Genomic DNA, 26,985 nt, shown 5'->3' on the forward strand with positions numbered 1-26,985 from the left:
GTTATCTCGCTGATGTGTTTTTCAAAGATTCTATGAAGTTAAAGAGAAGCTGTTAGTATTTTTTACTTCTGAACAGTTTGAATATGCCAATTTCCATAATGATGACACCTGGTGCAATAAAGTTAGGATTTTGGCATATTTTTTGGGAAATTGTATGTTTTGAATAACGGCTTGCAGGAAAATCAAGAAAACATCCTCACCTCTACTGATAAAATTAGTTTCTTTCAGGAAAAGCTTCTACTGTGGATAAAGAAAAAAATTAAGCCACGTGGGACATGTTTCAGTTAACAAACAATTGCAATGTAGAACCAAATCTGTCAGACCCTTTTTTACAAGGTCTTAGTAAGCTACAACATACATACTGATGAAGAGGGTGACCTAATAGATATAAAAAATGACCGTGGACTTAAACTTAAGTACAGTAAACTAGATGAAGAAGCACAGGGTCGGTCAAAAGTAAAAAAAATCAAAGTTAATGTAGATGTTGCATCATTTTGGATTCCCCTCTTCAATGAATATCCACTGGTCACAAAGAAAGCTATAAATGCAATAATACCATTTTCAACTTATGTTTTTGTAAGCCTGCTTTCTCGTCGATGAACGCCATCAAGAACAAAAATCGTTCACAGCTAAAATCTTTAGACGACGACTTAAGGGTGTGCTTGTCTACAATACGTCATAGAAAGAATTTCATAATAAAGGGTCACCAAGCGCAAATATCGCATTGTCACTATTTTTAATTAGACGGACATTTTATTTTATACTCCATATTTTTTTATTATCAACTCGTCTTTTTAACACAAAATACATAAATATGTTTATAAGTGCATTAAAATTTTGTTCTCTTAATTTTCCTAATTAGTGAAGCACAGCATAATGTTTAACATTTTTAAACAAAGTAACATAGTAAAAAAATCACATAATACATTATGACTACACTTATTATAGAGATTATTTACCCAAGTGTGCCGTGGTTGAACGAGTTTTTAAGTTAGTGTGCCTCAAGCTAAAAAAGGTTGGGGACCGCTGGACTAGAACAACATAAATAAAATATTTTGTTATAAGAAATGGATAAAAACAAAACAACCTTTTTTAATATTTTGTCATTTATCTCGAAAACTATTAGTTTTAGGGAATTTTTTGTGTAAAACATCAAATACATGTTTTTAAAAAGGGTTATTATTTTAAAAACTTTGACGACATACAAACTTTAGCAATAAATTTGATAGAAACTTCGTTGAAATATTTTTGCGTATAACTATTTAGTTTTAGGATACACTCACAGCCGATTTTTTTATACGCAAGAGGGTGTCCCTAAATAGCAAATATAAATTTTCAACTTTCTTGAGCTATATTTTTTTACATAATAGATAGATTAGAATAAGATTACTCATTGTTGACGCCTTTTAGTAAATTTATAGATATATAGGTATATATGTCTATTTTACATAAAAAAATTTTTGGGAAAAAAAAGATAATGTAAAACAGTAGTTTCTACCCCTTTTTTCTTGTAAAGAGCGATACACACAAAAATATTAACAAGGCTACTAAGGCAGTCATGCTTGATGTATGTACACTAATAAAATTCCAGGTATTTTTTTTTCAAAACACCCTATTTTTAGCTTAGTTAGGTAAAATGTAGCTTTATTCTAAACTATAAAATATGTTTGTAATTTTTTGCATCTAGTCAAATTATTTGTAGTCAGGGTTAGAACATGTATTGATAAAATGAATGAACTTTGAAATTATCTATTCGGTAAATCATGTCACGTGATATGCCACACACTTCTGTGTGTTAATCCTTTTTGTTGCTAGGTTTTTACTAGATTGTTGCTTAAGGAGCTATTACACGTCTCCATGTTTGATTTTCATTATCATCATATTATATTTGTTAAATCCTATCCTTTGAGGCACCTTACGTTAGTATTGGACCAATAGGAATGAAGATACGTAACTAAGATGCTTTTGACATGCTTATGTATTTGTTTTTACTGTGTCATTGTATTTTATCCGTGAAATCCTTCAAAACAGAAGACGAATTGAAAAACAAGTCAAGTTGACGCCATGACTAAAGGTTCTGAAACATGCTAAGTTACGCGTTGGTCGGTAATGCAGATCCAATGCTTACCGAAATTGGCGACAGTGATGTCAGAATTGGTCTTTAACCGTCTGGCCCAAGTGACCTATACTCTACTATAGAAATATGATATGCCAACAAGATGAAGCAACTTTTTAGTATCACGGCAAATTCAACAATGACGCGCAACACAAACACAGAGTCGCTGTAGTGATAAGAGGAACAGCCCAAAATCTGTAAAAAATCTGACTTTCTACTCTGCACAAGTTACTTCAAATTATGCTTATATGCCCAGAAAAATCAGAAAAGTTAATTGAAAAATAATATTATGAACACCTGCATGAAGTACTAAATTGCCTTAAATATCAAAAAAATAACAATTATCATCAGTAACTTTATTGTTCACAGGTTATAGACGGGCCATTGAATCAGTTATGGCACGGTTTGAACTAGGAAAAAGAGACAAACACTGGTAATAATTAATATACTAGTATAGAGAAAAAAACATAAAAAAACCATAAAATTTGCCACTAAGCAAATATCGAGAGAAATGAGGTCAATTTTGTTAGTCGGGGGTTTACGAGGTCGCTGAATAGAAATATATTAACGACTATGGTCTTCGAGCTACTTGGTGCTCAGAGTGGACCTCATCTTCTATAGTTTTATATTATTTCTATTCGAAATCAGTCAAAAGTCATTACTCGTGGATTTTTGGGTTTGTTAAACACAAATATTACAACGGCGATGGTCTCCAAGGTATCTGGTGCCCAAGCAGTCATTACTCGAGTATTTTAGAGGTCGCTGAACATTAATATTTTGTTAGTAATCCTCAGAATACCTCATGCAACTTTCTATTAAACTTTAAAAAATTATACAACACATCTGATGTACTGATTTCGAATAAAAATAAGAAGAATATAAAAATTCGGAATATAGGGTTTGGTACCCTAGACACCAAGTACCTCGACGAGCATCGCCGCATAATGTTCCTGTTTAGCAGTTTCTAAAAACCCTAAGTAATGACTTTTGACCAATTTAGAATTAAAATAACATAATACTTCAGGAGACGAGGTCTACACTGAGCACCAAATAGCTTTAAGACTATCGTCGTTATCATATTTGTATTCGGCGGCCTAAAAAAACACACGAGTTATTACTGTTGACTGATTTAAAACGAAATTTACATACTCTAGGAGACAATGTCCAATTCGAGTGTCTGATAGACTTGAAGAAAGCATTTGAGAGAGTAAGACTCAAATATGTAATCCATCCACTTTATAATAGAAAATTTACAATAGATATCACAAAAACTATCGAGAACATCTACCAAACCAGTCAGCATAGATGGTCAACTGACAGAACCTATAAATTGTTGAGCCCTATACTATTACTACTACTACTAAGGATTTCCACAGTTTTCACTGTCTTCCTTCACTCAACCGTTTTCTCCAATTTTCCCTGTCATTCCAGTCTCCATCTCGCAGGGTTCTTTTCTCCATAGCCTCGTCGATTTCATCTCTGAATGACCTTCGGGGTCTTTCTCTCTTTCTTCTTCCAATCGGGCTCCATTCTGTGATTTTGTTTATCCAGCGTCCTCTGTCCGCTCTTCTGACGTGGCCGTACCAGGATAGTCTCTTCTCCTCTATATAGTCGATTATGTCTGATTGCACTCCCATTCTCCGCTTAATCTCGGCGTTTTCAATTCTGTCTCTTTTTGTAAGTCTACAGCTTCTCCTCAGGAACTCCATTTCTACTGCTCTTATTTTACCTCTATTTCTCTTGTTTATTGTCCAGTTTTCTGACCCATATGTCAGGATACTTCTTGTCAGGGTATTATATATTCTCTTTTTTTGTCTTTATCGTAATGTTCTTATCCCACAACACTGAGTTTAGTTGTCTTATACAGTTTCTTGTTTGTCTCAGTCTGTTGTTTATATCTTCTTCTGTTGTTCCCTGATTCGATATTATGGTTCCTAAATACTTGAATTTATCTGTTCCATTTATTTGTCTTCCCTCGTCTATCTCTAGGTTTCTCATATCCTTGTTTTCTGTTGTTAGGTATTCTATACTCTTAAATTTAATCATGGATGAAATCATCAAAAGTGTCAACTGTCATCGCGTGCCTTAGTCTGTGGACCAATGAGCACGTCAATTAGAAGAAAATGTAACATACAGTGTGTAAACGAATGAACACTAAACAGAAAAAAGAATGAAATAACCACATGAACAGAGAAAGGAGACCACTGTGGTCAAAATAGCAAGAGAAACATTAAAAATCGGTAGAAAAAGTATCGAACGACCGCGCAAAAGATCGAGTGACAACCTTCCATAGAGGTATCAATCCGTCAAAGATGAAGTAAAATTGCTTAAGAAAAAAAGAACAAGAAGATAAAATCAAACAAATAATAGTCCACGCAATATATAAGCACAATTTACTACGAAAACACCCAAACGCAAAGAGATGTAACAATCATAAAGTCTCTCTGATCCTGTCAGATACGCCATTGAAAATACAAAAGACAGAGCAGCAATAAGGAAAGAAATATACACTTCGAAATATTCAAATTGTTAAATGTAATGTATCTTTGTAATATATTGAGCACAACAAACAGCTGGAATATATCGACTAAATGGCTGCAATCAACGTAATACTTACCCACTATCGCCATGGATATTTCTTTGATTTGTATATTAGTTTGTAAGGTATTTTATACTTGATAGATATATTTATTTATACATTAGGGTTACATTTTTCTGCACTCGTCTAGGAGTGAAACCTTGTCTTAAGAACTTTTTTTACTTCAGTTACTTTTTTATTATGTTACCTATTAATCTTCTTATTAAGGAAATTTACATTTCCTATATCACATAGATTTTCATGAATTAATATTGCCAGCTTTATGCTTAACCGAGAACTAACTTATGATTAAACTAAAAAATAAATTCCTGTTCCTTAATATACTGAAAAAATCCAGTTAAAAAGTAAAATGCTTATAAATGGCGAAGGAAAAGATCTCTTAAAATTAATTTTTACGTACATTTACATTAAAGAAGAGCTTTATTGTCGCCTGAGGGTTATCTATGAGGAAGATATCTATAACGTTTTTACCATGATACAACAACACACCTCTAATACAAAGCTGCAAAAAGATACTGGAACATTTTTTTGGACCTCTAACTTTTTGAGAATAATTCGATGCAAATTAATTCAAGAAATTTAAAAATACTTATATTGTTCTAAACAAATTGATTAAAAAGCACCTCTCTATGCAGGAAAATAATTCCTGCAGCTGGCTGTATACCACGTATAACAAAAAGAGGTTAGTCTTTGTATGTGGGTATATTTTATTTTATAAAAACCCTTAAAAGGGCAACATTAAAAACACGAAAGTCTTCGGAACAACTGTTCCATCATCAGGTTAAAATACCTAAAATAAGTATAAACCATTTAATTACAGCAAACGTGGTTTAAAATTTTGACTAAGGTTAAAAAAAGCAAAATGGTTATACTTACAGGTTACCATGCCTGAGCCACCAAAATATTTGGGTAAAAACCCTTTAAAATGTAATGTGTTACCAAAAAGGGTTTTTACCCAAATATTTTGGTGGCTCAGGCATGGTAACCTGTAAGTATAACCATTTTGTTTTTTTTTTTTAACCTTAGTCAGAATTTTAAACCACGTTTGCTGTAATTAAATGGTTTATACTTATTTTAGGTATTTTAACCTGATGAGGGAACAGTTGTTCCGAAAACGTTCGTGTTTTTAATGTTGCCCTTTTAAGGGTTGTTATAAAATAAGATATACCCACAAACAAAGACTAACCTCTTTTTGTTATACGTGGTATACAGCCAGCTGCGGGAATTATTTTCCTTGTGGATTTTGTTAATTGACGGTATGGTCAACTTGGCTCTTCAATACATGCGCTTAGCCACTAAAAGATGTACTCTCAAGTTGGATATATGGTTCGTCTCACAATGTATCAACTACAAAGTTTTCCCAACCTTTTGTAGAATTAAAACACCAGGAAATGTTCCAGCCACCTTAAGGAACACCTTTCAACTAAAAATCCTAAAGAAGGAGATTTGCAACCATTATGGAAAACTTAACTTTTTAAACTGTAAACTTAAGGTAACATATGACTTTTTACTTGAATCCATAGGTTTTGATAACTTAAGTAACCTTCTGAATGATGTTCAGGACAAAATGGACAGTGTAACCTCTATTAAATTCAGTAAACTTAAATCTAAACTCAATAAACTCATTAATAATGCATCTAATTCACAAAATAATAACAGTAACAAGAACAAAACTAAATTTTCTAATTTTCAATTGCACCCCAGGCTCAAAAATCTATCTTCCGTAACTTTTGATAAAAATGAACTTAACTTATTGAATCTAGGTCTTAAATACTCAATTCCGAGGAAGGTTTCTGAAAAGGACCTTCAGAGTCTCTCCATTGAGCTAGATGTTATCATCCAGAATCTCTCAGTCCCTCTAAACCAAAAAACTTCAATTAGAAACTCCTGCTACAAAACCATCTTTAAATTCAAAAACAAAAATTTTTTATCAACTTCTACTTCTTTCAATATCTCTACTTTCAACACTACATCTAACACATCCTACAACTCATCATCCATCAACCTACCCTCTACTTCTCAAAATTACTCATTAAATGTTCCTTTTCCACAATTTTCATACAAAAAACAGAAAGACCAACTCCATATCCTCAAGTCTATTCAAAACAAAATTAAATCCCATAATTTAATCATTAGTAAAGCAGACAAAGGCAATTGTCTAGTCATTCTAGATCAAAAGTTATATAACGACAAGGTCACTACATTTCTTTCCGATAACAATTTCACTCCACTCCCCGAAGATCCAACAAAAAAGTTCATTAATAAAATCAAAGCCACCAATAAACTTTTCACAGAATTTCTGTCAGAACACGATGCTCCATATTATAAAATACCTAGTAACCCATTAACACCCAGATTGTACGGTTTACCTAAGATACACAAAGAGGGAATTTCCATTCGTCCCGTTGTTAGTTTTATAAACACTCCAGTTTCTATCCTGCCAAAATTTATATTGAATCTCATTAACAATATGACGAACTTCACCCCTCGCTTTTCAGTCAAAAATACAATTTATCTAGTTAACAATCTCCAACAAATAAATCTTCATCCCAACATCACAATGCTTTCATTTGATGTCAGCAATTCGTTTACTTCAGTCCCCAAACAAGAAACTATTAATCTGGTCCACTCTCTTCTACGAGCAAATTCTATCACTATGTCTACCACTAACTCAATTATTCAATTATTACAAACTTGTCTAGCTCTAGACTTTTTTGTTTTCAATAGTAAATTTTACAGACAACCTGATGGCTTAGCCATGGGTAGTTGCCTTTCCCCTCTCCTAGCTGATATATTTATGGATCACTTAGAATCCACACACATTATGAAAAATCCTGAAATTCTCCATTGGTTTCGATATGTTGATGACTGTTTAGTCTTCATATCAGGTAACTCGAATTCAGCTGATCTGTTACTCTCTAAAATAAATCAAATCCACCAAAACATAAAGTTCACCATGGAACTAGAGTCGTCTCAATCTATTAATTTCCTCGACCTTACTATTACCAGATTAAACGACCATTTAGATTTCAGTATCTATAGGAAACCTACACAAACCGACCATATCATACCTTTATCTTCCAACCACCCAATGTCACATAAATATGCAGCCTTTCATAGTTATATTCACCGCCTAGAAACAATCCCACTATCACAATCCAACTACCAAACAGAACTCAATATTCTAAAGCAAATAGCATCCAACAATGGGTATGACCCCAACCTCATTAACAAACTTATTAATAAGAGACAACTCAAACTATTGAAAGAGGCTGCGTTCCCCAGAGACTTGACCATTAAACCTCATTATGCTTCCTTACCTTACCTTCAAGAACGTCTTTCTGGAGATATCAGATATATCCTAAAAAGATCTGTTGAGAATACCCACATTTCTTTTAAAGTCCTGAACAATCTAGGACAATGTTTAACCAATTCAAAAGATTGCATCAACTACAGGGATCGTAGTGGTGTTTACAAATTACAGTGCTCTGATTGTGATGCTACATATATAGGTAAAACCTGTAGATCACTAACTTCCCGTTCCCTAGAACACACTAAAAAAGAGAACACTTCCACCTTCTCACAACATCTTGCACAACATAAACATACCCTCAACATACCAGAAGACGTCTCTTTGTTACATAATATACCCAAAAAAAATTTTCTAAAATTAGATCTATATGAAGACTTGGAAATAGTCAAAGAAAAGCAAAGAAGCCCCAACTGCGTTAATCGTCATGTATCTTTCAACCGTGACTGTCAACCCTTACACCGACAACTCTTCTCATAACCCACACTTCTCAAATTTACCCCATCTTCTTTATCTGACCTTCCTCTATAAACGTCAACACCTTAATCCTTCTCAACAATTGTTGCTTTTAAAACAACCATTCTCTCTACACTACTATCACAGCACTCCCTCCAAAAAAAATTTTTTCAGCCCCCTATTGTTAACATCATATCTATCATACCTCACTATTTCATTATTTTACAATCTTCACGTTTACATCATATTCCTGTCCATTCTTTTTTCTTTTGCTATTTCTCTGTCATTTCATATATCTACCATCCACTCATTAATTCTAAACTCAGTAACCATTTAAACACAATCCAACAATTCATCAGAATTCACTTTCTCCCACTTTGCCAAAACCCTTAATCAACCATTGCTCCCCTCTCTTAGTCAACAACTTAGTACATCATACTCACAAATAAAATTTCAGGCTTTTATTTACCGAATTTAATATAACCAAAATATATTTTGTTCAGGGTGCTAGATGCTTTAAGCATATGACCTCTATCATCTCTAATTTTGTTGATTAACTCATTTATTTTCCTTTAACCCACTCTCCTTAATTCTTTAGATATTTCATTTACTTTTATTCTTGCCAAGTCTCTGAGGATCTCAGCCTTTTCAATTTTTTAAATTTAACCACATATATTATAACTTTAATTCCTTCAGCCGGAAGATTTTTAATCCCTTTTCTCAATCTATTGGACTCACTTATATTACATTTTTTACGATACGAGCAGTATTAAACAATTTCATTTAAATACGAAGTCTTACATTAGCTACAAATATATACCATTCATTTTTCCTTGTCCTAGATGTAAGCAACATAAAAGGACATTTCCATATATTTAAGCTAATTCGTCACAAATTACACTTTTTAGACCACACTCCATACGATAAAGAGTAACATAAGCGGCCTAATGCATACGTCATTCTCTTAAACATGACCTTTAACAACACCAGTAATTTACATCTTTTATATCCAATATTAAATAATTATAGAAAAATTTTTAAATCCCAACACCTGGATTGCTGTTATCATTTTAACATCATCAAAGTTTTTTAATCTTTTGGCTGTAGTAATACTATGTTTAACTAATATTGTTTCATGGTACATTGACATTTTGTTTTTGACACCGTTCATGGGTATCTTATCAATCAATTACCAGCTGAAGTCCGTTTGAAGAGGTTTACTCTCCGGACACTGGAACTCACTTAAGCATGGGTGTATGTTACCTGAAGTAAAATTTAATTAAAATATTAAACATCATATAATATTATCTGTCTGTAATAGTCTAGAATATGCTGGTATCTGATCGGCCTATGGTGGAGCAGTACGGCAAGAGATAAGGGCTTGCGGCTAGGTGATACTCCTCCATAGATCCCTACCGGAAGGGCGTGGAACGCCTAAATACCGGGTATACATATAATATTATCAACATCATGTACAATCTTTGGTAACACATTACATTTTAAAGGGTTTTTACCCAAATATTTTGGTGGCTCAGGCATGGTAACCTGTAAGTATAACCATTTTGCTTTTTTTAACCTTAGTCAAAATTTTAAACCACGTTTGCTGTAATTAAATGGTTTATACTTATTTTAGGTATTTTAACCTGATGATGGAACAGTTGTTCCGAAAACGTTCGTGTTTTTAATGTTGCCCTTTTAAGGGTTTTTATAAAATAAAATATACCCACATACAAAGACTAACCTCTTTTTTTTATTATTTAAAAAAAAGTTATTATATTAAATTTGTTACATCGGTACTTTCCTCCATTTGCAAAGTGACAAAAATACTGTACTTTATTTGCGTTTTGCACACCACCGCAAATAATTATATATACCACCAGTGGTATATGTACCACAGGTTGAGAACCGCTGCTTTACAGAATCTTAAAATTAATAAAAAGGCGACATAAAGTACCTATACAGCACCCTCTGAAGTGTTAACCCTGCGGTGCACGGGTTGTATCTGTCGGGTCCATTCAGTTTTTCTATCTCTATTCGGTCAGCGAGTCTAAGTACGGTCCTGGCGGTCTAGGTACCTTTCGACGGCATGGCCAGCGATAATTTCTCAGTTACTAATGCGTATTGAAGCGATAGTGTCGATGTTATACTGTTTTCGTTCTCTCAGACCCAACCCGTTCCTTTTTATGAAGAATTTTTTTATGAAAGTACAAAATTTTCAGTGCATTGTTTTTAGAGCTTAGCAAAATAATTTATTCATACGAGGGAGAGGTAAAACGTTTGCAATGTCTCTACGAGGTAGTTTCAACCGACGAGGAAGAAAATTATAAAGATTATATTATAAAGATTCCGATGAGTCCATTGTTGGAAAATTAAAAAACGAAGATGGTAATCATAACTCAGAGTCTGATTTATCAGACACCGAACTAAACTTACAACAGTGTATTCCACAAGGTGGGTCAAACCAACACCTTTATTACAATACCAAAGATGAAATGAAATGGAATAAGACATGCGGATCACGAAATGTTAGAACTAGATAAAAAAATATCATCACAAAACTTCCTGGAGTTATTCGTAAAGAGAAAAGTTGCACAACTGTAAAGTCAAGCTGGAAACTATTTTTTAATGACAAAATTATAAAACATATTGTTAAATGTACTAATGTATATATCGACCGTGTGTCCGTAAGATATAAAGACAGTTCTGATGCGAGGCTAACAAATATACAGTGCGTAAAAGCCAAATGGAATAAATTCATTATTTAGATTACTGTACATATTTATAAAAAATCCCGAAACACATCAAATTTAAATTATAACTTGACATTCTTTAACGTGAAAATGCAACCCTTCAACTTCCTTAGAATGACAGGTACAACCTCCAATTTTTTAAATAGGAAGTATAGGCTTGTCATATATCGTTTGAAAGATCTTTTAATTCTCCATTCAAAAATGTTGTCGCTTTCAAGTTTATTAAGATTAATTAAGATAAAATAAATTAAAATCATGTGGTTACCGAAATTCGCTAAAATATACTCAAAACTTGTTTCCCGTTTAGGTCTTGATAATGAGAAAGTGAACAAAAACCATAGCAATGTGGTTTTTAGATGGTAACCATTAAGAAACTTTAAAGAATTTCCGTGGCAACGTTATTTTAACATGCATTAGTAGTAAATTGTTTTATTTAAGTTCAGTATTATAATTTAAGTAAAAAGTTCGTTCAATTCAATTCTGAAAAATGGTTAGATTAACTATTTCATGAGAAATTTACCGCCTATATCCCAAGGAACAATAAGTAAAATAGAGAAGCAGTTTCGCGAGTTTGGTCATGTAAAATAGTAGATAAAAAGTAAATGGCAGATAAAAAAAGCAGCTGCCAATGCACTGAGTGATGAACTCAAATTAGATGTGTTGCTTGAGTTTCAGGAAAATCCACATACATCGAGTAGACAGGCATCCACTACATTCAATGCTAGCCATACATCGATAGTAAACATATTAAAAGAAAATAAATTGCATCCCTATAAGATGATACCTACTCAGGAGCTCATGGAAGGCGATTTTGATAGGAGAACTTTTTTTTGTGAGCAAATGATGGACATGTTGGATAACAATATTATTCAATTAGAAGACGTTATGTTTTCTGATGAGTGTACTTTTTCACTTAACGGTCATGCTAATCGGCAAAATTGCCGCTACTGGGCTACGGAAAATCCTCACTGGATGAGAGAAGAACACACTCAATACCCTCAAAAGGTTAATGTTTGGGCAGGAATTGTAGGAAACAATATCATTGGTCCCTTTTTCATTAAGGGCAACTTGAATGGCAACAATTATTTGGCACTACTTCAAAATTATGTCATTCCAACGTTGGCAAATTTATATCCTGATCCAGGAAACCCTCAAGTTCCAGCGAATACGATATGGTTTCAGCAGGATGGAGCACCACTACATTACCAACTTAATATCCGGCAATACCTCGATACAATATTTCCCAATCGGTGGATAGGGAGGCGAGGATCGATTGAATGGCCAGCGCGATCACCTGATCTTACGTTATTAGATTTCTTTTTATGGGGATATGTGAAGATCCATGTGTACAAAACTAAACCTTCTGATTTAAATGAACGAATAACGCTTGCGATTAGGTCGATCACGCCTGTTATGTTAAATAATGTTAGAAGACAGTTTTATATGAGATTAGGATGTTGCAAAGACGTTCGCGGTGAACATTTTGAACATCTACTTCATTAACATTCATAGTTCTTTTTCGTGTTCTACATTTTATTAGGTTTTGCATTACATTTTAGTTTTTGATTGTATTGTAGCGAACTTCGGTAACCACATGATTTTAATTAATTTTATCTTAATTAATCTTAATAAACTTGAAAGCGGCAACATTTTTGAATGGAGAATGAAAAGACCTTTCAAACGATATATCACAAGCCTATACATCCTATTTTAAAAATTGGGGGTTGTACCTGTCATTCTAAGGGGGTTAAAGGTAGGGGTTGCATTTTAACGTTAAAGAATGTCAAGTTATAATTTAAATTTGACGTGTTTCGGGATTTTTTATAAATATGTACAGTAACCTAAATAATGAATTTATTCCATTTGGCTTTTACACACTGTATGTGAACTAAAAGCTCTGATTGGCCTGCTTTACTTTGGAGTTTACTGTGGAGGTAGAACTTCAATTTTTAAGTTTTTGGGAAAAAATGGTACGGGCCTTGACATATTTCCAGCAACGATGGCTCTCCGCAGATTTAGATTTCGTATGAAGTGCTTACGCTTAGATAATATTCGTACAAGGGACGAACGGAAACAAGTAGACAAACTTGCAGCAGTTAGAGTCATATTCGAGGATGTAGTTGAAAATTTTCAAAAATATTATACCATTGGCCAATATGTCACTATCGATGAGATGCTTTTAGGATTTAGAGGTCCTTGTAGTTTTAAAATATACCTTCCAAACAAACCGGGCTGATACGGTCTGAAAGTATATTCTTTGGTGGATTCTCGCACTTTTTATACTTATCAATTAGAAATCTATGCCGGTACACAACCATCAGGTCCATATGCTATCAGTTCTGCAGCCTACGATGTGGTTGAGCGGCTTTGAAACCAATCTCCAAATCCAACCGGAATGTCACAATGAACAATTGGTTTACATCAATTGAAGTCGCACAAAACTTACTGAAAAATCATAGTCTAATAATTCTAGGCGCCCTACAGAAAAACAAAAGGCATATCCGACCGAATTTTTATTAATCAATAGACCTCCAAAATCAACTATGTTTGGATTTACCAAAGATATGACGATATTGTCCTATATACCAAAACCAAAAAAACATGTTGTTCTTTTGTCAACCCTACACCATGATGACCAAATCGATCCGACAACGGGTGACAAAAGTAAACCTGAAGTAATAACGTTCTATAACTCTACGAAATGTGGTATGGACACGGTTGATTAACTTCGAGGTTCCTATACTGTGAAAAGAAATACAAAACGTTGGCCCATGGTCATATTTTATGGATTGCTTGATGTTGCTGCAATAAATGCATTTGTGATACAGAGAATTAACAAACTGGATCTAAAAATAAGCAAAAGAAGATTTTTTTTAAAGAATCAGGTCTTTAGTTAGTTATGGAAAATATAAAAGAAAGAGCTCAATCTCCTCATTTGGCACGAGATATAAGAGAGCTTGCTGCTAAACTCAATGATGTTGGACCAGTACAAGCACCTGCGGAATTGCAAGATAAAAGGGGGCGTTGTGCTTTTTTTAGAGATCGTAAAACGCGATACATGCGTCACTATTTAAAAAAAATTGTAGTACGTAATTTCTTTTATATTTTTAGTTTTAGTATTATAATAGAAGTTCATTTTATGTATGTAAGTTGTCTTTAGTAGTAGTTCTAATATATGCAACGCAAACCTGTTGTTAAAAAATTTAACATAAAAAGTTCTTAGTATAATTTTTGAGCTTCTCAGACCCAACTCGTTCTTACGTATAACAAAGTATCACCCGTGTACCGAAGGGTTAAGCGCCGCCCTTTAAAATGTTATGACATTTGATCGCACTTTTTATTTAAAATTGTGAGATCATTATTTACTATTGTTAGATGGTTGAATGTTGAGGGTTAAAAATATTCAGTAAATGTTTCTGCATTTGAAAAAACTGTTTTTTTTTTATTTTTTATATTCTGTACCAGAATAAAGGAATTAACTATAAAAAGTTTTTTTAAAATTGTCGCCCTGTATTTTCTAATCAACTGCAAAACATTCGTTTCGTTTTGTAAACCACTGTCGTTTTTCAGGACAGTACAGACAATAGTCTAAGCAACCACACATCAATACCCATGAGTGAGTCGGCCTCTCTACAAAATGGAAAACTAGAAGAACATGTCAACAATCTGGAAAAACCAATTCGACAATTGGATGAGGATGCGTATTCATATAAAGGTGAGTGCTTCTTTCATATCAAGTGGAGGAGTAACATAATACATACCAGTTATTTCTTTTTTTAATGTAATCTACAAAAAATATCCAATTCTATGAAGACACGTTAATTTATTTCTAAATTATTTATTTTTATTAATAAAAAAAAAATAACATCTTTCGGAGTTGGAATATTTACATTAAAATTAATTATATTTGTAATATTTATACAATACTTATAGTCTACAAGCCCATATTGACAGTCATTTGGCCCAGCATGAATCACATTTCAAACAATACTAAAATATCTAATAACAACTTTTAAAACTATGCCGTCAATTCTTATCGGTACATATGTGTCACAGGTAAAATCACTTAAGGGAGTAAGTTTTCTTGGTCAAACATTTTTATACGGCATTTATAACTTATGTAGGTAATATTGCTATACGGAGTGGAAACATCGACTCTTAAAATCACAAGTATGAGTCGTTTAGAATCCTTTGAGATGTGGGTTTTTCAAAGGATGCTGAAGATCTCTTGGGCAGAGCACGTAACCAACAACGAGGTGCTGAGAAGAATGGGTACTGAGAGAGAACTCCTAAATATTGTAAAATCCAGAAAAACGAGTTATCTAGGACATATTTACACAGAAGAAAAATACTACTTCCTACGACTGATAGTGGAAGGGAAAGTGGAAGGAAGAAGAGGTCCAGAAAGAAGAAAATGCTCCTGGCTGAAAAATGTAAGAGACTGGTGGGCTTGGATACACATTCGATACTAAGAATAGCTCAGATAGAGAGCAATTTGCTGTAGTTCTAGCCAACCTTCAGTAATGGAGAGGGCACCTTAAGAAGAAGAGTAGGTAATACAAAAATAATGACCTGCAACCTAAGACCGTATAAAAATAATGGTATCAGGAGCAGAGAATTTTTTTTTGTTTCGGTAAACTTTTTCCCCATTTTCGGTAATTTTACACAGTACGGCATTCATACACAAAGTTTGGAAGCGGTATATAGATTAATTTTATTGCAACGCCGTACCGTTTACCAAAGAAAGTGAATGCCAAAGAGTGCAGTGACTATCGAACCATAAGCTTAATGTCACATACCTTGAAAATTCTGTTGAAAAATATCCACGCCAGAATTCACACTAAACTGGAGCTGGATATTAGTGACACACAATGTGGGTTCCACAATGGTATGGGTACCAGAGAGGCACTATTCTCCTTCAACGTGCTGACGCAGAGATGTTTGGATGTTAACCCTCTTTACGTCTTATAGACTACAATAAAGCGTTTGATAAAGTAAAACATGACCGACTCATGGAAATTCTAAAAAATAAAAACCTAGATGAAAGAGATTTAAGGCTAATAACAAACCTTTATTACAATCAGCGAGCAATAGTACAAATTGAAAAAGAAACATCTGAAGAAATGGAAATAAAGAGAGGAGTAAGGCAAGGCCGCTCTATTATTTAACTCTTATTCTGAAGAGTTAATTCGAGAAACTCTGGAAGATGAAACAGTCGGCATAAGAGTAAATGGAGTCTTAGTTAACAACATCAGACATGCATATGATACAACGTAATCAAGTAATAATAGCCGATAGTTTACAAGACCTGGAAAGACTCATAAGTAAAATAGTAATGTGTAGTAGGGATTACGGACTCTCGCTCAATATCAAAAAGACGAAGTTCATGAAAATTTGTAAAAACAACCATAATACTAACGAAATCTTGTCAGTAGAAGGCCAGCAGATCGAAAGAGTAAAAAAGTACACTTACCTAGGAACACATATAACAGAAAATAATTACACTGCAGAAATCAAAGTCAGAATCGAAAAAGCACACTCTAATTTTATGAAAATGAAAAAAGTCCTATGTGGCAAAGATTTAAGAATAGCTCTTAAAGTACGCCTAACAAATGTTACGTATACAGTGTACTATATGAAATGGAATCATGGACGTTAAATCTAGACACAATGAGACGACTTAACGCCTTTGAAATGTGGACCTATAGAAGAATTATGAGGGTTTCCTGGGTAGATAGAGCTACGAACAATGAAGTACTGAGAAGAATAGGTAAAAAGAAGGAAGTTGAAGTTACAATTAAAGAAAGAAAGCTACAGTATCTCGGACATGTGATGCGGGGCGAGAAGTATGGCATCCTGCGACTCATAATGCAAGGAAAGATAATGGCAGAAGAAGCATCGGAAAAAGACAAATTTCATAGCTCAAGAACCTGAGAGAATGATTTGGATGTAGCTCAAAACAACTATTTAGAGCTACGACCTCAAAAATTAAAATAGCTATGATGATTGCCAACCTCCGTAGCGGAGATGGCACCTGAAGAAGAAGAACGCCGTACATTTTGGCTGGGACAGGGTTGAGAAATCCAAGGCCCAATTTGAACCCTCATGTTTTGTGTACCGATAAGAAGTGGCGGCATAGTTTTTAAAATTGTTATTACATATTGTAGTATTGTTTTATATATGATTCACGCTGGGTCAAATGACCCATTAAAAATGTCCTGTGGGCTTGTAGTCTATTAATACATATCTTAACATATATTATCCAATACGTATTTTCCGTTATTGTCCATTTTGGGCCAATTGTTTCATGTTGTTCCATTGCTCTTCTCTCTTCTCCGCTTCTTGTTTGTTTCATTTTTTTTTGGTCCTTTAATCTCATTTTTGGTCGTCCTACCTTGTTTTTCCCTTATACTCTGATTTGGTATACTTTTTTTGCTATTCTTCTGTCGTTCATTCAATAGATGTGAGCTAGCTATCCTTACTGTTTTATACCTACAATTGTCTCTATTGGTTTTAACTTTAAGGCAGTATCAGACGGTTTACTTTTTGTTCATTTCTGTTTTTCATCTTTCATATTTTACTCGGGATAAAAGGTCTAAACATAAAATAAAATAAAAATGCCGTATACGCAATGTAGTATGACACAATATCTTAGAGAAAACATTCATCTGAGTGAAATAATAGTGAACCGTCTGATTCTGCCTTTAGCTTTTGTATTATTGGGTCATTTCTTATTTTACCTCTTCTTGTGACACCTTCTATTTTTTTTAAGTCCATGTTGTGAGATCGGTCCAGTGGGGAAAATGTTTCTCCTTCGGGTTCTTTGCGGATTCTTCTTCAAAAATTTCCCCTTTAAACAGATCTAAAAGGTGCCGGGCGGAAATATTCTCCAATACCACTCCATACATCCACAAAATGGAAAGAGTCTTCAGCGGGCTGGTCTATATTTGAAAATTACTTAGAAAAATGCCTTCCAGACACTCATTTTATGGATGTTGCATCTTTTGTTAAACATGGAAATGTTTAATAACTTAATAAAAACAATTAGCGAAGCTGCAGACTCTGCTATGATTACTTAAAAATCATTTCAACCAAAATCCGGTCTTCCCGTATAGTGGGACGACGAATGTAAAAATTTAATATCTTGTCGTCAAAAAAAAAGGCTTTTCGAGAGTATAGTATTGTCTCAAATCTTGAAAATTATCTAAAATTTAAACACATCCAAGCCAAATGCAAAGTTGTTTTCACTAAAAAACAAAAAACATCTTTGTTTTTTCTTTACATCAACTTTGTAAATACTATTAATAAAAATACAAAGCTTAATAAAATATGGAAATTTGTTAATAAAATGACTAACAAAAATTATCATTCACAGACACAACCAATTTCAACAGAGCTAATAGAAGAGTTACTTGACAAGTTCGCTCCACCATACGTTCAAGGCCAATTAAAACACGTAACAATATGCAATTCTAGTAAATTTAAATTACTAGAAAATCCAATAAACATCCAAGAACTGGATGCAGTTATTAAAATGTCAAAATCTACTGCGCTCGGGAAAGATTATATCACTTATTCGATAATTAATCACCTCCCCGATAAGGCTAAAAATCGTTTATTAAAAATTATTTTATTAAAATTTATTATTTAATGATTGGGTTTTAAAAGGAAATAACATTGACAAAATGAAAGAAACAATTATTATGTCTTTTTATCAAACCCAACAAAGACAAAACTCTCTCATCGTCTTATCGACCCATTTCTCTATTGTCTTGTATAACAAAAACTTTCGAAAGAATTATCAAAAATCGTTTTAACTGGACAGTCGAATAATATAATCTTTTGCCAAGCACTCAATATGGATTTCGATCTGGTCTTGGTACACTAGGATGCAATAAGTCATTTAACAACAGATCTCCAACTAAATTTTTCTAAAAATAAATATTTAGCATGTTTTTTTTCTAGACCTTAAAGGCGATTACGATTATGTTAATTCAAGAGTAATGCATAAAGTTATGCAAACTGGGGTTGTCCACAAATTTATCCGCTAATATAGTTAATATTTTTAGCAACCGAACTTTATATATCAGGATTACCACTCATACAGGATTACCACAGGGGACTGTATTAAACCCGATTCTCTTCAAATATTTTCCGCAAGTATACGCGGCATTTTTGTTGATTCCATAAAACGTATTCAGTATGCCGATGATATATGTATTTACTCCATCCGTGATTCATATGACGATTATACTAAAGACCATAAACTTACTATATCCCCAGAAAAATCTGCCATTTTATTTAAAAGACATAGGATACATACGCCTGATAGTCTAAACCTGTCAGGATATGATATACCCGTTGTCCAGTGAGTATAAATATCTTGGTATAATCCTAGCCTCCAAATTACTATGGTCCAAACAGGTCCAATATGTAAAAAAAAAGATGTAAGAAAGGCATCAATCTCCTTAAATGTGTCACTTGCAGGAAATGGGATGCTGATCCCAAAGTTGCATTGATGTTTTACAGGACCTACGTGCGATCAATTTTGAATTATGGATGTGTGTTATACGGATCAGCAAGCAATACATTTTTAGATCGTATTCAGTTTAAAAATTTGAGATTAACTTTAGATGCTATGAAATTAACACCATGCCCTCTGCTACTTGCTGAAAGTAATGAAATGCCATTAGAAAATCGTAGAAATTTATTAGCAACAAAATATGTATTAAAATTAAGGGCTAGAACAAGCGGCTTACTAAGTATGCTGTATGAATTATCCATACAAAATCTAGTAAACAATTATTGGAAAATAAAAAATTTACCACCATTAGCGGATCCCTTTCTGGAAACCAATGATGTACCGGTTATACTTTCAACAAGTGTTATAATATCATTTTATAAATTAGAATTTAATACGATCTTCAAAAAATCAAATTTTATATTTCCGAAATATTCAGATTCACATCAAATAAATAACAAGTTGTTGAACTCCATATTGAGTGAATATACTAATAAAACTATAATTTACACAGATGGCTCTACACTGAACGATGGGAAGGTAGAGTTTGCAGTGTACATTCCGTCCAAAAACAAATCACTTAAAATAAAGCTTCCTCCACATGGCTCTATTTACACTGCAGAAGCGGTAGCTATTAGGAAAGCTCAGGGTTGGCTAGAGCACGCAAATTTGCAAGATGCTGTGATTATCTTGGACTCTAAGTCAGTTCTTAGTGGACTTAATAATACTGAGTTAAACCATAAGATATGTGAGCTGATATGTGACATTAAACAAAAAATGAGAAACAAAGATGTAACATTTATTTGGGCAAAGAGTCACACCAGGATAAAAGTTAATGAAATAGTAGACGAGCTCGCTAAGGATTCTACTCATTCAGGTATACAAGAACATATTTACACAGTATCAGATCTAATCAATTTTTATAATAAAAAAAATAAATTTTAACTGGCAAGACAGATGGAAAATATTGGCAAATACTTCAAGTAATCATTATTACAAGATTCATCCTACATTACCATCCCTAACAGAATTACCACACATATTTCATTATAATATATCTAAACGATCAACAGCAACTATCACAAGATTAAAAACTAGTCACGGTGCTGTTACCGCTCACCTGGCTAGATTAAATATTATAGAATCAGGAAAGTGTTTGTGCAATAATATTTCCCATTGTTATGTTAATCACATCCTGTTTGGATGTATTAAAAATAAAGCACTCTCACCTACATTTTATGAAAAGCTGGTTAAAAGTAATGTGCATCTTTCAGTAAATATAACCCACCTACTGTCACTGAATCAGAAATCAATATACCAACTCATATGTAATCACTTATTTGCATCCGGATATATAATATAAATTTGGTACAATCAAGTTTTAATTCATAAACACAACATATGTAAATCATTTAAAAATATGTGGCAAAAGAAGTAGTTTCCATGCCAAACATACTATTATCATCATCATCATCATCATACGATAAAGTAATGCTTAAGTGGTTTAGGCAATACTTAGCCTATAATGAAATCCATTTTAGAGTTAGGAAGTACCTAAGCCAACGGTAATTCAAATATATACAGGGTTTCTTAATATTGTTCTGAAGTTATTTTCTTGTGGCATTTTAAATTAATTACTATTTAAATGGGAATAAGCCACAATTAAAGGTTAAAATACGTTTATTGACGTATCAATTTCCACTTCGGTAATCGTTCTCAAAATTTATTTTATTAATTCAACTTAATATTTCTATGCGTTGTGTTTAATTTAGGTGAGCCATAATTTAGTATTCAAAAGTAAAAATTACAATTGACAACTGATGATAATTCACAAAAAATCAAAACACTTACGTCAATAACTATTACAGTAACTATGCCACTATCACTTGCTTGAATTAACATTTGACAAAAAGTTTCAGTGTTTATGAGATAACTTTTTGTGTCCATTATTATTTTTACTTATTTTTGCTTTTTTAAGTATTTACTTCAGAAAGTCAGGGCAGGAACCGATGGATGGCATTTCGAACATTTAATTTAAAATAATTGTTATGCATAATTTGGTTACTTTAAAGTACATTATGAATTAAATCATTAGTTGTAATTTAGTTGAATTTAAATTAAAAAAAAATGTTATTGTACCCTTAAAAAAATATTTTAGTTAAAAATGTAATGTTAAATAGAGAATTAAATCCTCTTTCAAATGAGGTGTCGCAGTATACCAATTTCTATTTAAAAAAAATTAACGATTACGTCACTACACCTACACCGGTGACCTCATCCCTACTCCATGTACGTTATAACATGGTTATTTTATAACAAAAATCGACCTGTTTCGGGATTTCCCTCAAAAATCGACGGTTCTCGAAATAATGATAATATTCCATAATTTAGCCGTTCACTGTATGATGTCTGTATATGTAAGATTCAACCTATTATTAACGTAAAATTTGTATCCCTAAAATTTCTATTAAAATTATATATTTACCTAAATTGAAACCCACACTAACAAAACTCACTAATTTCGTTAAGCTTTACCCGTATATTAAATTTTAACAAACTTTTCGTCAATATCAATATCTTAAACAGTTAACTAATTTAACTTCGAAATCGCCTGCTTAATTATTTTAAGATAATCAATTCTACTTTGTTGTTGTTTTGTATGAATATAAAAGCCCCAAATCCAGACAGCTAATAGGTATTTCTTTCCTTATTCCCAAAAGTATGGAAACCGAAAAAGTTTTTATTGCTTTTCGATTCTGTAAACTCTTTCAGCTCAGGATTATAGGGAAAACATGACCGTTAAGATTAAAAAGAAATTTTTGTGGTTATCGAGATAAGATTAGATTGTGTTTAATAAACTGAAATATAATTTACTATTTTTACTGGGAATTAACCGCAATTTTAGTTTAAAATAAGTTTATTTTTACGTTAATTTAAAATATTATGATGCCACAAGAAAATGCTTTCAGAACAATGTTAACTGAAATATTTTTTAACAACGTTAGTAGTTTAAATTTATGTATATTATAGGTCTATACAATTGAGGCAATAAGTCAAACCAAAGAGAATGTATGGAAGCAGAAGCAAGAATTGCTTATATGAATATAAACACTTATAAGACATAGAAGATAATTCACCCAGCAAAGAACAACAAGAGGGAATTATAAAAAATCTAAAAAACAACAAATCCCCTGGAAGCGATAACATAACAGCAGAGATGATGAAATATGGTGGAAAACTGCTAAATAATTGGATATTTAAGATCATAAAGGAGATATGGATAAAAGAACAAATACCAGAAGATTGGAAGAAAGTCATTATTTGCCCATTACACAAAAAAGGAGACAAAACAGAATGCAGTAATTACAGAGGAGTAGCGTTACTAAATACTGTATATAAAATCCTATCAAAATCCATAAAAAAAAAGCTAAAAAAAAGTTAAAAATATAATAGGCGAATATCACTGCGGATTTAGACGAGGGAGAAGCACAACGGACCAAGTATTCATAATCAGAGAATTACAAGCAGAAAGCTATGAACACAACTTACCAACGATAGCGCTATTCATCGACTTCCAGCAAGCATACGATAGAATAAAAAGGAAGGAATTACAAGAGACCCTTGAGGAACTGGGAGTTAGCAGAAAGTTGCATAACATGATACATCTTACTTTAGAGAATACAGAAAACAGAGTCAAAGTAAACAATCATGCATCGGACAAATTTATAGTAAACGAAGGATTAAGGCAGGGCGATCCTTTTGTCATCATTACTCTTCAATTTATGCCTAGAAAAAATAATGTGAGAAGCGAAAATCAATAGAGAAGGACTCCTATATCATAAAAGACACCAAGTTTTGGTATTTGCGGATGATATAGTGTTGCTGGCAAGAGGAAAAAAAGAGCTACAGGAGATAGTACAGAGAATAGTAAAAGCAGCAAAGAAAACGGGACTTTACATAAATGAAACTAAAACAAAATGTATGCAGTGGACAGATGATCAGTTCAGGGACGGACAAAAGTTTAAAGTAGGAGTAGAAGAAAGATCATGATACGAATTCAAAATGGTAGAAAGATTTACATACCTAGGTATAATAATATCACGTAAACCTAACATTAAATAAGAAATACAAGCTAGAATAATGGCAGGCAATAGAAGTGTACATGCTCTTAGTGGAACGTTGAAAAGCAAGTTTTTATCAAGAAAGGCAAAAATACAGTTATAAAAAACAACTATATAACCAATAGTAACATACTGCAGTGAGACATGGACAATGACAAAAAATGAACAAAATTTACCTAAGATATGGAAAAGGAAAATCCTGAGGAAGATATATGGAGGAATAATAAGGGACGGTTTATGGATAAGAAGATCAAATGATGAGTTAAAGAAATTATATAATCAACCTAACATAATAGGAGTCATAAAGGCACAGAGACTAAGATGGCGAGGTCACCTAGAAAGGATGCCGAACACGAGGACTCCAAAAAGGGTACTAAACTACACTATAACTTTAAAAAAGAGAAAAGGAAGGCCAACAAATAGATGGAATCAGGAGGTAGAAAAAGATATGGAAGAAATTGGACTAGAAGGCCAGAAAAGAAAAATGAATAACAAGAAGGAATGGAGAAAAATCACATATCGAGCCAGAGAAGATCTCAGTACATAAAAGAAAGCGAAAATGAAGAAAAAACAAACTTTTTAAGCCATGGGGCTCTAAGGCCTTTAGTGATATTGTATATATATAATATACAATTGAGGCGTTTATTTTAGAAACAACATAAGTCCAAAATTTTGATTTTGTAGAAAATGAAAAAAACGCTCTCTCGAGTTTATTACCATATTTCGAAAAACTTTTAAATTGTACAGTGACAAATATAAGTTAAATAAAGGTTTTCTGACTATTATTTCTTAAAAAAACATCTCATAATATTAATAAAAAAAACAAAAATCTTGGACTTATGTTGTTTTTAAAAGAAAGAAAAAATAAAATAAAAGTAATGTTATAAACTTAAGTTTTTATTGAATTTTAATTTACAAAAAATGATTAGGATTCATCACAACCACTGCTGTTATCATCTTCATCGATTTCTAAAACATCATTGCTCTGCAGATTTTGTCGTGTAAAAATGCCTTCATAAATGCTTCGATTTTTTGCATTTCCTAAATACGTTAAGAGATTCCTTAAATTTTGCAGGTTAGCAGATGAAATTGGCACAGCTTGTAAATAACTTGGTGTGAGTTTTATTAAACTAGTTGTTGCTACTTTACTTCTGACAATAGAGGATCTCCATGGACCATTGTAGGTATCCTTCAACTTCACTACAGCAATCTCTGCAGTAATTTCGAACATGCGCACTAGTTTTAGAGAAATTGGCGGTTTAGCTGTTTTCAGAAAATATTGATCGGTGGCTAGCTTAATGTCAAAAAACTTTAAGGGATACATTTTGACTAAGGAAAATTTAAAGGGTGACTTCGTACTGACAATATCACTTTATCCCACTCTTTAGGTGTCAATACTCGTTCCAAATGGCGTTTCTTTTTTTCGATCAGTGCGAAGTCCTGGTCGTTTGGGAGATAGGAATGGCCCCGAAGAGGAAACAGGTACTTAATTGTGTCAAAAAGTTTAAGTCTTCTTCTTCTTAAAGTGCCCTCTCCTCAATGGAGGTTGGCTACTACTTCTCTATCTTCAGCTGTTCTTATTAGCTGTTCAAAATTTAGCCCTGTCCATTGTCGGATGTTTCTGAGCCACGATAGTCTTTTCCTTCCTAGGCCTCTCTTTCCCTTGATTTTTCCTTTCACTATAAGTTGGGCATATTGGTACTTATTATTTCTCAGTATGTGGCCTAGGTATGATGTTTTTTGTAAAGTTTAAGTACATGGACAAAAATAAATAAAAAGTGCAACATAACATAATTCTTGTTTTGCCCAGGACATCCATCACTTATTAGTACAAGATTCCTGGTCGTAAATTTATTATTGTTAATAAAATATAACAATATGGAACAAACATTGTTGGCACCTTTTTTCGCTTGTCCTTCTCCTTCGCTTCTCCAGCCATAGTCTGTGTCTTGTATCGTCTTTTCATTGTAAAAAATGCATCAGCCTTTCTTAAGTGAATTTTTTTTTCCATTGTTATTTGGACATTTTCTGCATCGTTGATTCCTTCGGAAGTAAGTTTTTGTTGGAACGAATCGGAAACGGTAGCGGATCATGGGAAGCCAAATTTTATATTAAAGTTGTATGTGAATATTTTCCTACTGCCACTTGCTACTGCATTCTCCATATTCATAACTTATAGTGCAAAACTGAAGAAACTACTTAAAATATAACACGAGACTAACAACACAACCGTTCCGTAATAAGACAACAACGCTACTAAATTTGACAAGTCTACACCGGGAGAACAGACCGATGAGAATGAGAACTCGCCGGCAATGCGTCCGGAGTGCCGAAGTCGTTCGGTACTTACCAATGGGCTGTTCTCTCGGCGTAGTTTCTTTTAAAAACAACATTAGTACATGGACATATGTAGTTTTTAAAAGAAACAAATAGGACATAAATATGTCGTTTTTGACAGAAATACCGATATTTTAGTGTCACATATCAGGAGATATGTGATGTTTTTGGGAGAAACAAATCTTTTGGGGTGATAGAGTTCAGTGTTACCACGCCACACATGATAACGCCACAATCGCGTTTTCGTAAAATTTTGGACTTATGTTGTTTCTAAAATAAACACCTCAATTTGTTTCAACGACAATTTGACTCCCCCCCCCCCCCCAAAATCAGAAACCAAGAGTTTTTTCAAAATTTAAGAAAACGCGCCAATTTGTATTGGGAGGGATACCAATTTTCATGCAAATTTATGCCCTCAAATTTAACCCCCTACTGCCACTCATCAATCCCCAGTTTTTTTTAAATAGTGGTCGTAATGTGTGGTCGAGTGGCACATCATTTAAAAGGTATTTTTTTTTTCTTCAAGATACTCTATTTTTTTTTAAGTTAAGTAGTAACTTTGAAGATAATTTTGGATTTAACTAAATTATTGGTTAAATACAAGTAGTAATAAGAAAAGAATAAAATGTCACCAAATAAACCAATTAAATATTCTTAGTGACCTTCAATACAATAACCAAATCAACCTGCAAATCGATATCAACACGTCAATGTGTTAAGATTTTTTTTTCTCTTTTAAAAATGTCACTTTTCATATGAATTTTTTTTAAACATA

The 26,985-nt window shown here is 33.0% G+C and overlaps 1 protein-coding gene across 2 annotated transcripts in view; it reads left to right on the forward strand.

The window, feature by feature from the left end:
- Ac78C (adenylyl cyclase 78C) overlaps positions 1 to 26,985 on the forward strand; it is a 757,610-nt gene that overhangs the window by 433,503 nt on the left and 297,122 nt on the right. For both annotated transcript variants that reach the window (XM_072525847.1, XM_072525848.1), the window contains one exon: positions 14,802 to 14,946. In XM_072525847.1, the coding sequence (XP_072381948.1) occupies positions 14,802 to 14,946 (145 nt within the window). The remainder of the gene's footprint in view (positions 1 to 14,801; positions 14,947 to 26,985) is intronic.

Source organism: Diabrotica undecimpunctata, chromosome 3 (genome assembly GCF_040954645.1).
Source record: "Diabrotica undecimpunctata isolate CICGRU chromosome 3, icDiaUnde3, whole genome shotgun sequence".
NCBI classification, from domain to species: Eukaryota; Metazoa; Arthropoda; class Insecta; order Coleoptera; family Chrysomelidae; genus Diabrotica; species Diabrotica undecimpunctata.